The sequence below is a fragment of the Chiloscyllium plagiosum genome, chromosome 3 (genome assembly GCF_004010195.1).
Source record: "Chiloscyllium plagiosum isolate BGI_BamShark_2017 chromosome 3, ASM401019v2, whole genome shotgun sequence".
In the NCBI taxonomy this organism is placed as follows: Eukaryota; Metazoa; Chordata; class Chondrichthyes; order Orectolobiformes; family Hemiscylliidae; genus Chiloscyllium; species Chiloscyllium plagiosum.
This window is the reverse complement of record NC_057712.1, coordinates 53,546,436-53,563,861: the sequence shown is the minus strand read 5'-3', so window position 1 is coordinate 53,563,861 and position 17,426 is coordinate 53,546,436. Positions and strand designations below refer to the sequence as shown.

At 40.9% G+C, this 17,426-nt stretch overlaps 1 protein-coding gene across 1 annotated transcript in view; it reads right to left on the bottom strand.

Annotated features, from left to right (window-relative positions):
* The window catches only part of LOC122548618 (uridine-cytidine kinase-like 1), a 21,883-nt gene extending 5,004 nt beyond the window's left edge, over positions 1-16,879 (bottom strand). The window contains exons 1-2 of the mRNA XM_043687450.1: positions 16,769-16,879; positions 653-852 (exon numbers count right to left, since the gene is read on the bottom strand). Coding sequence (XP_043543385.1) covers positions 653-852; positions 16,769-16,836 — 268 coding nt within the window. The 5' untranslated portion in view covers positions 16,837-16,879. The remainder of the gene's footprint in view (positions 1-652; positions 853-16,768) is intronic.
* Positions 16,880-17,426: the final 547 nt, after the last annotated feature.

The window sequence follows — 17,426 nt, the reverse complement described above, 5'->3', positions numbered from 1 at the left end:
GGAAAGATATAAAAGAGACCTACGGGGCAATTTTTCACACAGAGTGGTACGGGTATGGAATGAGGTGCCAGTGGAAGTGGTGGAGGCTGGTACAATTGCAACATTTAAGAGGCATTTGGATGAGTATATGAATAGGAAGGGTTTGCAGGGATAATAGGTCGGGTGCTGACAGGTGGGACTAGATTGGGTTGGGATATCTGGTCGGCATGGACGTGTTGGACCGAAGGGTCTGTTTCCATGCTGTACATCTCTATGACTTGTAATAGAGAAACTTGGTTCTGCAAGTCAGATAAATTTTTAGATGTGCTTTTTAGATGTTTTTAACCTGGGAATAGCTCGATTTCCAGTTCACTACCCAAACTAAGTCATAACAGTCAAAGTCTGAAAGTCTCTCCTTCAAAAAACTTTGAGCTTGGTCAGTTTAAATTTTCAAATGGAGACTGATAGTTTTTTGGATAGGTGAGGGTAATATGGGACATGAAACCAAAGTGGGTACATAATGTTGAGGTATTAAGCCATGGTCTGTCCAAAATACAGAATGTGATCAAAAGGCTTACTTTCGTTCACTTGTTCCATTATTCTGCGTTATCAAGGTTTAAAATCATATTTCACTTTAATTGCGATGAATACTGTGTAAAACAGTATTACTTACCAATAACAAATGCTTCTTTAAATGGAGTTCCTGACTCATTGTACCAGGGAGGTCGCCCTGCAGTGTAGATGGTGCGCTTGCTCGTCCTTAGAAGTGGTGGTTCGGATTTACTTTGGCTTGTTGTTCTTTTCCGTGGAGAAAGAGATGGAGTTAATGGTAGCCGAGAGAACAAACTGTCCAAGGAATCCTCGCCACTACCACTAGGATAGAATATGTAGCATATTAGTCATACTTATTTGCGCAATTACATATTCAGAATTACATATTACATAAACAAAAATAAAAAAGGTTATTATATGTGTGGTATTCATCAGACCACATTTACAATATTATGAGCAAGATGTATTGGCCCCAGAGCACGTTCATGAAAATGATCTCAGGAATTAAAGGCTTAACATTTGAGGAACGTTTGAGGACTTTACTCGATAGAATTTAGAAGAGGGGGATCTGATTTAAACTTATGAATACTGAATGGCCTGGACAGAGTGGACGTCGGGAAGATGTTTTCATTGACAGAAGAGATAAGGACACAAAGGCAGTGTCTTCAAGTAAAGAGACGACCTTTCAGGACAGTGAAAACGAGAAAATTCTTTACAGGAGATGGTGAATCTGTGGAATTCATTGCCACAGGAAGTTGTGGGGGTCAGGTCACTGAGTATATTTAAAAACAGAGATAGATAACTTCTTGATTGCCAAGGGGATCAAACGTTATGGGGAGAAGGCGGAAAAATGGGGTTGAAAAACCTATCGACCATGATTAAATGGTGGAGCAGATTCAATGGGCCAAATGGCCTAATTTTTGCTCTTATGGTTTTATGATAATTTGGGTAAATTATTAGTACAGATTAAAATACATACACACTACCTGCTAACCAAATTGGCTGCACATTGGACAATGCTGGGAACCAAAATCTTAAGGGTTCTTGACACTTCAGAAGAATGGGAGGCTAGAAAAGGTGTTGAGGTAAGTCTGGTAATTCAGGGAACATTAGTATACTAGAGATCTAACGTTTGTTCTAAAGGTTAAGATGCAGAATCAATTCGGCTCGAGAAAAGAAACAGGAAAAAAAAGTAAGAAGTCTGTCTGAGACTAGTGCAAGATCCCCTATGGAGTAGCAAAAGTATAGAACAGAGTATTTAAGAAAAATGGGAATTTGAAACAAAATGTTAAACAGTAATTGCAGATTATTTTCAATTACATGAATCAGATTAAGAAAAATAGCCTGGAGAACAAATAGCATCAAATCCCTACATAGAACAATGCAGAATCCCTACAAGTCCACACGGACCCTCGGAAGAGTAACCCACCCAGACCCATTCCCCTACTCTATTATTCTATATTTACCCCTGACTAATGCATCTAACCTACACTTCCTGAACACTATGGGGCAATTTAGCATGGCCAATTTACCTAACCCGCACATTTTTGGGCTGTAGGAGGAAACCAGAGCACCTGGAGGAAGCCCAGACACAGACAGGGAGAATGTGCAAACTCCATACAGTCGCCCAAGGTTAAACCCGGATCCCTGGCGCTGTGAGGTAGCAGTGCTAAACCATTGAGTGGGATGGCATGGTGGCTCACTCTGAATAAGTTCAGAGTGTACCTGGACAATGTTGTTTTTCACCAGACAGAAGACTATTCTGGACCTGGTCATGTGCAATGGAACAGGGCTAATGACCTCATTTGTAAAAGGAGTGTCGAGGTAGCGGTGGTAATATCATAATTAAATTTCACATCCAGTTTGACAGTGACAAGTGTAGGTCTAAAACACATGTTTTGAACATAAATAAAAGGTAATTAACAAGGGTTTAATAAGTAGAATAAGGCAGAAAGTTAGTTTGACGCACAAAAATAGATAGCAAGAGATTCTATTATGTAAAAAGGTTAAGAATAGCTAAAATAAGTATTAGTGCCCTCAACAGCAAGACTTGGAAATTGGGAAGCATTAAGTCAACATTTTCTGTGTCTGTCTTCATTGCAGAGGTCACAAATACCAGCAAGGGAAGCAATGGAGAAATTTAAAGTATTTACAATGATAGAGAAAGGCACTCAGAAAAATCAAGAATAAAACGCTGACGTGACCCCAGAATCTGCCGCATGCATCTAGGCTCTTAAAAGAAGTGGCGGCTGAGATAGGAACAAATTGTTTTAATTTTGAGGCTCTGCAAGGATCCCATCAACCACAACTTTAGCAAATGTAACTTCCCTATTCAAGAAAGGAGCAAACTTAGACTAACATCTGTCATGGAGAGTATGCTCTGATCTATATTTCAATCAGTTATGAGATTTTGTGAAAATGAAATCACCCTTGACTAATTTATTGGAATTATTTGAGGATGTGACAAGCAATGTGGATAAGTGAGAAGCTGTGGAAGTAGCTTAAATGGATTTGATAAAGTGTTACATCAAAGTTACTGTTCAAAGTAAGAACTCACTGTATAGGAGGTAATTATTAACATGGATAAAGGATAGGTTAACTCACAAGAAGCAAGGATAAATGATTCGTTTTTTTGGGAATGATGAGCTGCAACTGTTTGAGTGTCACAGAAGTCACTACTGAGGCCTTAATTATTCTATGTCAATCTATATCAATGACTTGGATGAAGGGACCAAATAAAAGGTTGCAAAATTTACTGATGACAAAATGAGAGGTAGGACACTTTAGTTCTAAGAGGGCTTGGGGATCTGAAAAGGAATATAGATAGGTTAAGTGTATGGGCAAAAATTGAAGATGGGAGTTTAATGTGGAAAAATGTGAACTTAACCATTTTGGCAGAAAGAATAAAAAAGATATTTAAAGAGAGAGAGAGAGAGAGAGAGAGAGAGAGAGAGAGAGAGAGAGAGAGAGAGAGAGAGAGAGAGAGAGAGAGAGAGAGAGAGATCGCAGAACTCTGCAGTAAAAGATCTAGGCATCTCTGTAAATGAATCATTAAAAATTAGTGTGCAGATACAGCAAGTTATTAGAAAAGAAATGGAATGTTGTTAGGTTATTCCAAGGGGAATAGAATATTAAAAAAAGTAGGGATGATCTGCTAAAGTATACTGAGCATCGATTGAACTACTTCAGTTGTGATCCAATGATCTGATTTGATAAAGGATATATAATTGAATCTTACAGTTCAGAGAAGGTTCACTTGACAAATTCCTGGGATAAAACCTTGAGAAAAATCTTGTAAGGAAGGGTTCAACAGATTGAGCTTATATCCATTGGGGTTCAGAAGATTTATGGAAGCATATAAAAAGGACTTGACAAGGTGGATACTGAGGGGATTATTTTCTCCCCTCTGGGACATATTTGGAAAAAATAAGTCTCCAATTTAGGATGAGGATTTATTTCTCTGAACGTTCTTACTCTGTGGAATTTTTCTACCCCAAAGAGCAATGAGGATAGGTTGATTGAATATTTTAAAGATTGAGTTAAGACAGATTAACAACTGCATGGGTGTGAACGATTGTAGGGCAATACAAAGAGTTGAGGGCACAGATTAGCCATGATCTTATGCACAGCAGATTCAATGTGCCTATTTATAAATTGTATGATTGTAACATTGAAAATTCCTGCTCAACTTAAGAATTAGTTATAAAATACTTAAGATATTTAGAATGCAGTTTAGTAACTCAGAGCTTCATTAGTGACAATAAATTTCAACTTCATAGATATAATGAACCATACTAATCCATGATTCTTGAAGTAAGTGCTCTGAATTGCATCTGTATTTGACCACAAACAAATCATAGGCCTCTTTTCACAGTCCTGGTAAATAGAAATGGACACAAAGGTTTTTTGACTACCTGAGCTAGAACCATAAAGCAATTTCAGAATTGCAAGTAGGTTCTCACCCTTTTGTTCAAAATTCATCTTTGATTATCCAATCCACTTGCACAATTCTCTCCTACTTTGTTCAAGCTTACATTGGGTAGCTAAGAAGCATAATGCAGGAAGCTGCCAAGGTTTCAAATTAACAAAAGAAGATCATTTGCCTTGATATACCCTGCAACATTTCAGATATCAGGATTAGAAATGTGTGACCTATAACTATTATGACCTTCAATTCTAGGAGGACATCTATTCAGTATCATGAGTTACTGCCATGTGTCTTCTTGTGACTGAGCAAACAATTTTCAACCCAGAGATCTTTGACCATTAGTTGAGACATCCTCCTCCATTCAGGCAAATTCGTAGTACAGGATTTGATTCCTTCAATTTTCTTTTTCTGCCTCACTGCTGTGACCCAAAGGAAGACACAGCTTCATTGACAAGCAGTCGCAATTTTGAGCAATCAGAGGCTCCCAGATATTAAGCTGCCACACTTCAGAGTATTTTTGAAGCGTTCTTTATGTCCTCCCTGGAACTCTGGCCATTTGAGAGCAGAGAAAATAAGACCTGATGGGGGAACATGTTTTTGGCAATCTGAACACAAGTATCCAGTCCAAAGCTTATTATACAGAAATTTTGGCTAAATATTTGTGGAGCGGCCTCAAGAAGCCCACCACACATGTTCCATAATCTTCTCTTTAAATCAGATGTGGCTGGAGACACTGAAAATTTCTCAAGAGCGCATGTATTACTGATATATAGTTCAGATCTCAATACAGTATAGGTGTGTGATGATGACAATTGTTCTCACACTTCGACTTTTTTTTTGACTTGCAGAAATCTTTGATGTCACCACTTTCTGTTAATAGTTTGTTGAAGCTGGAGCTGGAGCATGTGATTTGGTGTTTGATCTCCTATTACTACTTATCTTTTGAGTGGGATGGCTGCCAAGATACAGAAGTTGCTCAATATATTTCAGAGTCTCTCTTTCAAAGTAAATGGATGGTACAATGATTGACCAATAAGATCTAAGGTTGATCGAAGTTTTGTTTTTGGCAGCATTCAGGTGAGCCTAAGTTTCTTGTATGCAAAAAATAAAAAAGGGGAAAAGTGGCTTGCAAATATGTGCAGTGGGCAATGACACTTGTCATCTGCCAACTACAGTTCATGTTTATCAGTGATAGTCAATTTAGTTTTGGTACAGAACTCAGAGGTTAAAAGCGTGTGCATCTAGATGGTACTTAATACTGACAGAACAGTTGATAAGATAAATTAGTTGCTGTCAACTGAATTGTAATATATGGGCTACCACACAGCCTCGCTTCACTCTGGTCTGAATTTTGAACTTTATAGACTTGTTCTTGCATGTGAACTATAATTGTCCATCCAGAATGTGAAATCATGTGAAACACAGAACAGCATTTCTAAGTAAAGAAGTTACATTCTGGTTTCAAGTGATGTTATTGTATCTAACAGCAGAATTTCCTGGTAGTTTGTAATGACTATCTAAACAATCAAGATAGCAGCTGCAACTGACCTCAGACAAGAATCACCCAGAAGCAGTGAAATCCAAGCTGAAGCAACAGAACTTTGATCACATGTTCAGTATTGTGCCAGCCAAAATAACATGGATATTTAAGTCAACGGTCAGTCTTGTGTGCCTGTGGACTTATCTCCCCAGAAATGTATGGACATTGACTAGAATATGCATGACAACTGAACAGTATATTTTTCAATCCCAAAAGATCGAGAAATGGAGAACATGCAGGAAGGTGATGTTGACACAGGTCAGCCTCATCTTGTTAAATAAAGTATAGACACACAAGATATGGGAGCAGAATTATGCCATCCAGCCCATCGAGCCTACTCTGCCATTCATCATAATGAACATAATTTTTCAACACCGTTTTCTTGTCTTCTTCTTACAACTTTTGGTTCTTGATTAAGGAGATCAATCTATCTCGGTCTTAAATACACTCGATGACTTGGCCACCACAGCCTTCTATGGCAACAAATTCCACAGATTCAGCACCCTCTGGCTGAAGAAATTTATTTTTGTCTCACTTGTAAAGGGTTGTCCCTTCACTCTAAGGTTGTGCCCTCAAGTCTTAGCTTCTCCTACTAATGAAAAGATCTTCTCCACATCCACGCTATCCAGGCTTCTCAGCATTCTATAAGATTGCCCCTCATTTCTTAAAACACCAAGTACAGAGAAATCCTCAAATCGCATCTCATATGGCAAGCCCTTCACCTCCAGGATCAACCTCCTCTGGATCCCTCCAAAACAGCACATCTTTCCTTAGATACGGGGCCCAAAACTGCTCACGAAATTTCCAATACAGTCTGACCAGAACCTTATACAGCCTCAGTACATTTCTGAAATAAAAACAAAATTACTGGAAAAGCTCAGCAGGTCTGGCAGCATCTATGGAGTGAAATCAGAGTTAAAATTTCACATCAAGTGACCCTTCCTTAGAGCCGAGAAGGGGTCTGAGGAAGGGTAACTTGACCCAAAACGTTAACCCTGCTTTCTCTCCACAGATGCTGCCAGACCTGCTGAGCTTTTCCAGCAATTTGTTTTTTGTTTGATTTACAACATTCACAGTTTTCTCGGTTTTTAACTCAGTACATTTCTGCTCGTATTCTAGCCCTCTTCAAATGAATGCTAACATTGTATGTGCCTTCCTAACCGCCAACTGAACCTACATATTAATCTTAAGAATGTTAGTTCAGGATTCTCTCAAGTCCCTTCAGATTTCTGAAGCCTTTCTCCATTTAGAAAATAGCCTATACCAAATTCATCCATCTACCACTTCTTTGCCACTCTTCTAGTCTACCAAATCCTTCTGCAATCTCCATGCCTGCACCTCCACCTTCGTATCATCTGCAAACTTAGCAACGATGCCCTCAGTTCCTTCATCTAGATCATTAATGTTTAGATCATGAATAGTTGGGAAGCAACGGCCTAATGGTATTATCATTAGTCCAGAACTCCTGGTGATGTTCTGAGGACCCAGGTTTGAATCTCACGATGGCAGACAGTAGAATTTGAATTCAATGAAAGCCTAGAATTAAAAAAGTCTAACCATGGCCATGGTACCACTGCAGATTATCAGAAAAGCCATCTGGCTAACTAAAACATGTTAGGGAAGGAAACTGCCATCCTTACTTAGAGTCATAGAGATGTACATCATGGAAACAGACCCTTTGGTTGAGCCCGTCCATGCCGACCAGATATCCCAACCCAATCTAGTCCTACCTGCCAGCACCTGGCCCATATCCCTCCAAACCCTTCCTATTCATATACTTATCCAAATGCCTCTTAAATGTTGCAATTGTACCAGCCTCCACCACTTCCTCTGGCACCTCATTCCATACACGTACCACCTTCTGTGTGAAAAAGTTGCCCTATAGATCTCTTATTTCTTACCCCTCTCACCCTAAACCTATGCCCTCTTGTCCTGGACCCCCCGACCCCAGGGAAAAGACTTTGCCCATTTACCCTATCCATGCCCCTCATAATTTTGGAAACCTCTATAAGGTCACCCCTCAGCCTCTATTGCTCCAGGGAAAACAGCCCCAGCCTGTTCAGCCTCTCCCTATAGCTCAAATTCTCCAACCCTGGCAACATCCTTGTAAATCTTTTCTGAACCCTTTCAAGGTTCACAATATCTTTCCGATAGGAAGGAGACCAGAACCGCACGCAATATTCCAACAGTGGCCTAACCAATGTCCTGTACAGTCGCAACATGACCTCCCAACTCCTGTACTCTGACCAATAAAAGAAAGCTTACCAAATGCCTTCTTCACTATCCTATCTACCTGCGACTCCACTTTCAAGGAGCTATGAACCTGCACTCCAAGGTCTCTTTGTTCAGCAACACTCCCTAGGACCTTACCATTAAGTGTATATGTCCTGCTAAGATTTGCTTTCCCAAAATGTAGCACCTCACATTTATCTAAATTAAAATCCAACTGCCACTGCTCAGCCCATTAGCCCATCTGGTCAAGATCTGGTTGTAATCGGAGGTAACCCTCTTCGCTGTCCACTATACCTCCAATTTTGGTGTCATCTGCAAACTTACTAACTATACCTCTTATGCTCCCATCCAAATCATTTATGTAAATGGCAAAAATAGAGGACCCAGCACCGATCCTTGTGGCACTCCACTGGTCACAGGCCTCCAGTCTGAAAAACAACCCTCCACCATCACCCTCTGCCTTCTACCTTTGAGCCAGTTCTGTATCCAAATGGCTATCTCACCCTATACTCTGAGATATAACCTTGCTAATCAGTCTCCCATGGGGAACCTTGTCCAATGCCTTACTGAAGATCATCTGACCGACTCCTTACTCCAGACACAGCAATGCAGTCGACTCTTCATCTGCTTTCTGGCCAATTAGGGATGGGTAATAAATGCTGGCTTAGCCAGTGACTCCCTCATCCCATGTGTGAATTTAAAAAGCACTGATCTCTGCAGATTTCAGGGATCCCTATACGGACTGTAATCCTGAAAAAAAAAGAATCCTCTTATCCCCACCCTCTATCTTCTATCAGTCAGCTAACGTAAAGCACCTATTCTGTTCCTCTGCCATTTCCTTGCTCGCCATTATTACTTGAGCAGCCTCATTTTTCAGCAGTCCAATATCCGCTCTTGCCTCTTTCTTACCTTTCTAAAACAAAACTCTTGCAATCTTTTTTGCTATTACTTGTGAGCTTACCCTCATTTTTCATTTTCTCCCACCTTTTTGCTTCTCTTCTGCTGAGTTTTAAAGGCTGCCCTCTGGATTAGCACTAACCCCATGATATTGTACATTTTTCTTTTGCTTTTACACTTCACTCATTAGCTATGGTTCCCTCGTCCTCCCCTTAGTAGAGTTCTTCTTCCTTGGCATCAATTCTGCTGTGCCTGCTGAAAATCCCCTGCCATTGCTACCTTGCCATCTTTCTTGCTTGGCTACCATTCCAATTTATTCTGGCCCCAGCTCCTCCCTCGTGACTTTGTAGTTAACTTTACTCAATTGTAATACCATCAAATCTAATTCAAACTTCTCCCTTGCAAACTGTAGCATGAATTCTATCATATTATGGTCACTGCCCCTAGGGGTTCCTTCACTATAAGTTCCCTAAATCAAGTCTGCCTCATAAATCCAAAACTGCCTAGTCCATAAGCTATTCCAAAAAAACAAAATTGCAGACATTCCACAAATTACTTTTCTACCAACCTAAGAACCAACCTAATTTCCCTGTTCATCTACATACCAAGTCCCCAATGATTATTCTTGTAGTGTCTTTCCTACAAGCGTTTTCTATTCCACATTTATTTTCTACTGCAGATCCAGACTGCTGCTTTCAGGCCTGTACATAACTTCCTTCGGGGCCTTTTTGCCCACATCTTCTCTGCCAATTTTGATCTGCACTACAAACCCATTTACTCTCTGCTGTATACTGTGCACATTTAAGTACAACATCCCACTCTGTGGTCCCCTCACCTGCTGTGCCTATTACTCTGTCCTGTTACTTGTTCAGGAAAAAAAATTAATCTCTCCTCAGCCTCACTTTCTCCCCCCCCTCACTTTATCTAGTGGAAAGACTGGAGTGATTATAACTAAGTCAGCCAGGTGGACTTCATGGAATATGAGTTCTCTGACTGGACCAGATTAACAGCCCCAGTGAGGCCTATCTGATAGACAGGGACAGTTGTGTCAGACATCCTGTTCACTGGGAGCTGGATGAGTGTCAAGGACACTCTACATGTAAATAAAGGGGGACTTGGTGATGGGATACTGGCCTCCGTGGAGTTATTGCAAAGTCCTTGTGACTTCAACTTGTATGAACAGTTTGTCTACCTTATTCTGAATGCTTTTCACATTAAGCTACAAAGCCTTTAAGTTTCTTCTATTATCAGGTTTCCCAAAACTTTTATTATGAAGAAACAAACTCCATGCCTAACTTTTAAATTCTGGTAACAATTAACCTCATCGCTAACCAGCAATCCCATATTTTCCTGTGCCTTTGAATTTACAATTTTCCATGCAACTGAACCACCAATCCCCATTTAGTCTAAAGCCTTTTCTACAGCCCTAGTTATACATTTAGTCAGGATTCTGGTCCCAGCACAATTCAAGTGGAGCCTGTCCATTGAAACAGCTTTATCCTTCACCAGCACTGGTGCCAATATCCCATGAATTTGCACTTTTCCTCCCATGCCTATGAGCCATGCATTTACCTTTTTAATCTGGTTGATCCTGCACCCATTAGCTTGTCACTCAGATAGAAAAACAGATTACCACCTTTTTGGTTCTGCTTTATAATTTAGCGCTTAGCTCAATGATCCAAAGGCCTACCCTTGCTCCTTTTTCTTCTAAGATGATAAGAAATCAGGAGCATCATTAGACCATTTGATCCTTTAAGCCTGCACTGCCAAATAACGAGACTATGCCTTACCTATCCCAGGCCTCAATTTATCTTTTGTACCAGCTCCGCATAGCTGTGAATTCCCCGATATTTCAAAAATTGATCTACCTCCTCTTTAAATAATTTCAGTGATCTGCTTGCAAACGTCTGAAGCAGAGAATTCACTATCCTCTGACAGAAGAAATTCCTTTGCATCTCAGTTTTAAATGAGTGCTCCCTCATTCCGTACCTAAGCCCCCAGTTCAAGATATCTTCACGAGTGGAAACATCTTCTCAACATCTATCCTGTCAAACACTTCAGAAACTCATGTAGTTCAATAAGTTCACACTTCATTCTTTTGAACTGCCGTGAATAAAAGCGTTATGTTTAACTGTGCTTGCTAACCTCTTAATCCCAGGAAGCAACTAAGTGAACAACCTTCAGTGCTAATATGTTTCCCTCTCTGGCAATAACATCTTGCTCTTCCTTCTCAAGATTGTACCCTGTGTGGCGTACACCTTAGTTGAAGCTTGCATTGGAATGAAAGCATATGTTCCTTTGTTCTATAAAGCAGTATTGACTGGGTGACCTTCAAGGCTTACACTGAGTGAAGTGTCTGTTAACCCCAACAGATCAATGATAAATTAAGACTACGCACTTTTTTAAAAAAGACCTCACGTGCTGAAATTGTTTTTATTTTGAAAAGTTTTAATAAAAATGCACCTAATCTGAAAGTTTTTCTCAATATAATTTTTACATTCTGGTTTGTGTTTGATCATCCTTTAAAGCACTATTTCAATTTAAGTTCAGAGATTTTACTGCACATGCTTCAGGATATCAGCAGTTACAATCTGTAATTAATAAAAGTCTGACTGACTAACATTTATATATTTGCAATGCAATGTTTCTATATTTCTGTGTAGAACTGCATTGAAGAAGAAGGACAAAAAACTTCAGTGCAACATTGCACTTGTCCCAAACTCATTTGAAATGCTTCCACAAACACAATCTCTTGAATGCCGAAGTAAAAACATAGGACTCGGCCCATCTTCTCCATGCCGATCCAAAGACTTCCAGATATCTTTCTAATCCTATCTTTCTGCAAACAACTCCTAGCCCTGCAGCAATTTACAGCACTTAAGGTGTAACCGCTACGTTAAATTGGCTCTTCATCATGTCCTCTCTAAACTTTTGCTACTTAGTTTGTATTTATGACCTCTGGTTTATGAACTCTCTGCTAAGATAAACAAGTTCCTCCTGTCTACTGTTTCTCTACCCATCACAATTTTATATATCTCCATCATTTTGATGCTCAGCCTTCTCTCTTCCAAGAAAAACAACCCCAACGTTTCCAATCGCTCCTCATAGCCACAGATATGCCAGTTGCCCTGGCAACTCTCTCCAAAGCAATTACATCTTTCTTGTAATGTAGTCACCAAACCCTGCGCACAATATGCCAGTTTTGGTCTCAGTGTCTTCTACAGTTTCATTATATCCACGCTTTTAAAGATTCTATACCTCTGCCAACGAAGGAGAACATTCCATACACCTTCTTGATAATCTAATTTACCTGACGATTCTACTGCGCCTTAGATGCTGCTTCACCGGCTGTGCTTTTCCAGTACCACACTCTTGGATGTAATTAACCTGTACTGCTACTTTAGGGACCTGTGCACTTGCATGCCAAGATTTCTCACTTTATCTACCCCTCTCAGTATATTCCCATTTACTGCTCGATTTCCCTGATTATTGTGAGCTAATGCATTCAGTGCTGAACTCTATCTACAACTTTCCTGCCCACTCCACCAACCCATGTTTAACATTTTCAAACTTACAATTATCCTCTACACAATCCACAATGTGGCCAATTTTGGTGCCATCTGCAAATTTCCCAACTGTGCGCCCCCACATTCAAGTCCAAATGGTTAACCATTAGTGTATAAAACAACAGCACAAGTCCTAAAACGGAACTCTGCGAAACACCACTTGTAACAGCTTTCCATTCACAAGGGCAGCCAGCGACCATTACCCTTGGCTTCCTATTACTAAGCCAACATTAAATCCAATTTGGCACATTACCCTATATCCCATTGGCTTTTACTTTTTGACCAGCCTGTCACGTGGGACCTCGTCAAATGTGTTATTAAAATTCACGTAGAAATCCACTGCACCATCTTCATCAATCCTCCTTGTCACTTCTTCAAAAAATTCATTCAAATTTGAAAGGTATGACCTTCCCTTAACAAAGCCATACTATCCCTGACTAGTCCATGCCTTTCTAAGTGACAGTTTGGTCTGATCTCTCAGGATTAATGCTTACAGTGTGTCCACCAATGAATTAAGATTAATCGGTCTACAATTGTTTGACATTTCCTTTGAAATGTTTTTAACCAACGGAACCACATTTGCATTCTTCTGGCACCTCACCTATGTCAAGTGAAGATTGGAAAATAATCCTCACAGCACCTGCTATTTCCTCAGTGACCTCCTTCAACATCCTAAGGAATAATCCATCCAGCGTTGGCAATTTATCCATTGTCAATGATTCTAACGTCTCCAACACTTCTCAATATGTACACTTCCTTCTAAGCACAATTTCAAACCCTGTCCAAAGGAGGCCTGGGAAACTACAATTTTAGTGGCTCAATAGATGTGCCAATGCAAGGGTTTTGTCTGCATATAACTTCAAGAGTTCATGATCCAGTTATTGCATCAAACAACAAACTGTTCAAACGCAATACAAATCATGCCGGTACCAAATCTTTGAAAGCGCTATCCAATATTCTCACTCCCCCAATTCCTAATCGTCCTGTAGATTCTTTCCCTCAAGACTAGAGGATCGGAACTCTGCGAATGTTGCACCATGATTCAGAAAAAGATGCAAGAAATAGGCCCAATAATTAAGAGCCAGTTAGCATGATGTCAGAGTGGGAAGTTACCAGAATCAATATTAAGAAGTAGAATTAACTATTACTTGCATAGAATAATCCAGGATAGAGTCATAGAAAAGTACAGCACGGAAACAGATCCTTCAGTCCAACCCATCCATGTTGACCAGATATCCCAACTCAATCTCGTCCCACCTGCCAGCACCTGACCCATATCCCTCCAAACCCTTCCTATTCACATACCCATCCAGATGCCTTTTAAATGTTGCAATTGTACTAGCCTCCATTATTTCCTCTGGCAGCTCATTCCATACACACACCATCCTCAGCTCTCTTTTATATCTTTCCCCTCTCACCCTAAACCTATGCTCTCTAGTTCTGGACTCCACCACCCCAGGGAAAAAACTTTGTCTATTTATCCTATCCATGCCCCTCATGATTTTATAAACCTCAAAGGTCACCCCTCAGCCTCCGACACTGCAGGGAAAACAGCCCTAGCCTATTCAACCTCTCCATATAGCTCAAATCCTCCAACCCTGGCAACACCCAGGGTTTAGTGGGCAGCACGGTGGCACAGTGGTTAGCACTGCTGCCTCACAGCGCCAGAGACCTGGGTTCAATTCCTGACTCAGGCGACTGACTGTGTGGAGTTTGCACATTCTCCCCGTGTCTGCGTGGGTTTCCTCCGGGTGCTCCGGTTTCCTCCCACAGTCCAAAGATGTGCACATCAGGTGAATTGGCCATGCTAAATTGCCCGTAGTGTTAGGTAAGGGGTAAATGTAGGGGTATGGGTGGGTTACGCTTCGGCGGGTCGGTGTGGACTTGTTGGGCCGAAGGGCCTGTTTCCACACTGTAAAGTAATCTAATCTAAAAAAAAACCCTTGTAAATCTTTTCTGAACCCTTTCAAGTTTCACAACATCTTTCCAATAGGAAGGAGACCAGAATTGCATGCAATATTCCAAGAGTGGCCTAACCAATGTCCTGTACAGCCGTAACATGACCTCCCAACTCCTGTAACCTTTTCATGCAGAGGGTGGTATGTGTGTGGAATGAGCTGCCAGAGGAAGTGATGGAGGCTGGTACAATTGCAACATTCAAGAGGCAGTTGGATAGGTATATGAATAGGAAGTGTTTGGAGGGATATGGGCCAGGTGCTGGTAGGTGGGACTAGATTGGGTTGGGATATCTGGTCGGCATGGAAGAGTTGGACCGAAGGGTCTGTTTCCATGCTGTACATCTCTATGACTCTACTCAATATTCTGACCAATAAAGGAAAGCATACCAAACGCCTTCTTCACTATCCTATCTACCTGCAACTCCACCCTCAAGGAGCCATGAACCTGCACTCCAAGATCTCTTTGTTCAGTAACGCTCCTTAGGACCTTACCATTAAGTGTTTAAGTGCTGCTAAGATTTGTTTTGCCAAAACGCAGCACCTCACTTATCTAAATTAAACTCCACCTGCTACTTGTCAGCCCATTGGCCCATCTGGTCAAGATCCTGTTATAATCAGAGGTAACCTTCTTCACTGTCCACAACACCTCCAATTTTGGTGTCATATGCAAATGCCAGTTTTAAGTGAAGATATATTGGACAAGATAGAGGGGGAGAAGAGAATGGAAAAAACAAAAGGAAGTGATAGAAGAAACCGAGAAGATTTATTTGCCACGGCTCGTAAATTGCAGCCATGATTAGACAGGCTCATGGTGGTTTTTTTGCAACAGAGAAGGATGTGGATTAACTAAATCGATTTCCCCTTCAGTGAGGTCAATTCCTGAGGGAAGAGACTCAAGATTTATAGGTTTACAGGTGTCATGAGGAAAAACGTTTTGATCCAGAGGGTGGTGCATGCCTGGATTTTGCTGCCCCGTTTGCTGGTAGGGGTGGAAATCCTAAAAGGAACTTCGATATACACCTGTTGAACTACAAACTGTAAGATTGAGGAGCAGATGCTGTAAAGTAAGATTAGAATGAGTAGCTGGCACAGATAAAATAGATTATGCCTTAACTTTTCTATTGTGTTATGGTTCTAAATGTTTGTCGAGTTCTTGTTTAACGGTTACTAATGAAACTTTCACGTTGTGCAGTCTGGATCATAGCAACTTGCGACACAAAACTATTTTTTTTAAACCGTGGTAGGAATCTAGTGGTGGTAGAGGCAGATACGATAGGGGCGTTTAAGAGATGTTTAGATAAAGACATGAATATGACTGAAATGGAGGGAACATGACGTTCTGCAGCCACTTCCGGGAACGTGCTCCAATTTCAAATCGGTGGCAAAAAAAAGGCTACAAAGGCGATTCAAACGAAACGAATGTTTCCGGTATCGTACCGGAAATAGTGATCCAACCGTTTCGCTCAGAGCGATCAAAAACAGCAGAATCGGAGCTACTCCCAGATAAAGCAAAATACTGCGGATGCTGGAAAGCTGAAATAAACAGAATGCTAGACAATTTCTGAATGTTAGCTCCGTTTTACTTTCTCCTCAGGTGCTGTCAGACCTGTTGAGATTCTCGAGCATTCTGTTTCTATGCTTTTAGCCCTGCATATCTACACTGGTGGACATTCGGCACTTTAAGGTTGACTGTTCCATTTCAAAAGTGGTGTAGAGATGCATTTAACACAACCGAAGATAGACATCCTGCTTTACCGACCTTTATTCGGGGGACGAGTAACATATACAGTATAACCGATATACAGTAAATTACCATAACATCAGTGGAACTAATTCCCCACAAAGGATGATGGTTTATCATCTCAGGAGAGTTGAATAGGTGTGGGAGCTCCATTAAGCACCACTCCGGTCCCCAATGTTTCTGGAGGAGGGACGAACCGTCTTCATGGAACACCATCAGTCCCTCGTCACTCCTAGTTGCCATTAGCAACCATCCGCACTTACCAAAGCAGAGCCAGCCAGGCTTCCCATCCCAGGCGCAAAGCGCTATGAAAAACAAAATACTCCGCGGAACACAGTCTGTTCATATCAGTTACCCTTTGTCCTGTGCTAGTACCTGTCTGACCTGGAGATGGGTCTCTCTTCCTCTCCGACCGTCACCATCTGATCCACGTTTCCAGCCATTGCTCTTCAACTGTTCCGTGCAGTGCGTGACCAGGAATGACGCGAGCACGCAGGCTGCCCTTATCTCGCGAGTGTGCTTTCCGCCTTTGCTGCTTGATGTAATCTAAATTCTGCCAAAGTTAGCGTGCATCTAATTAAATGTACCATGATTAATTTTTTTCCGAAGAAATCCATCTGGTGGCTGACAGGGTGTTGGCGGTAGGAACCTCCAGACTTTTAACAATAATTTAGATGAACTTGAAAGGCCATAGCACATGATACCCCAGATTAAGTGCTAGCAAACAGGACTAAAAATCACACCAAGTTATAGTCTAACAGGTTTAATTGGAAGGAAGCACTAGTTTTCGGAGCGCTGCTCCTTCATCAGGTGATTGTGGAGTACACAGAATTTATGGCAAAAGTATACAGTGTGATGTAACTGAAATTATACATTGAAAAATACCTTGATTGTTTGTTAAGAGCAGAATAGCGTAATAGCAGAAGGACCAATATTTGTTTATCATACCAGTTGAAATCGAAGAAGTGAGGGTTGCTGCTGAGAAACATTTTGAAAATACTTGGTAATATTTGCTTTTTGTGTGTATATCTTG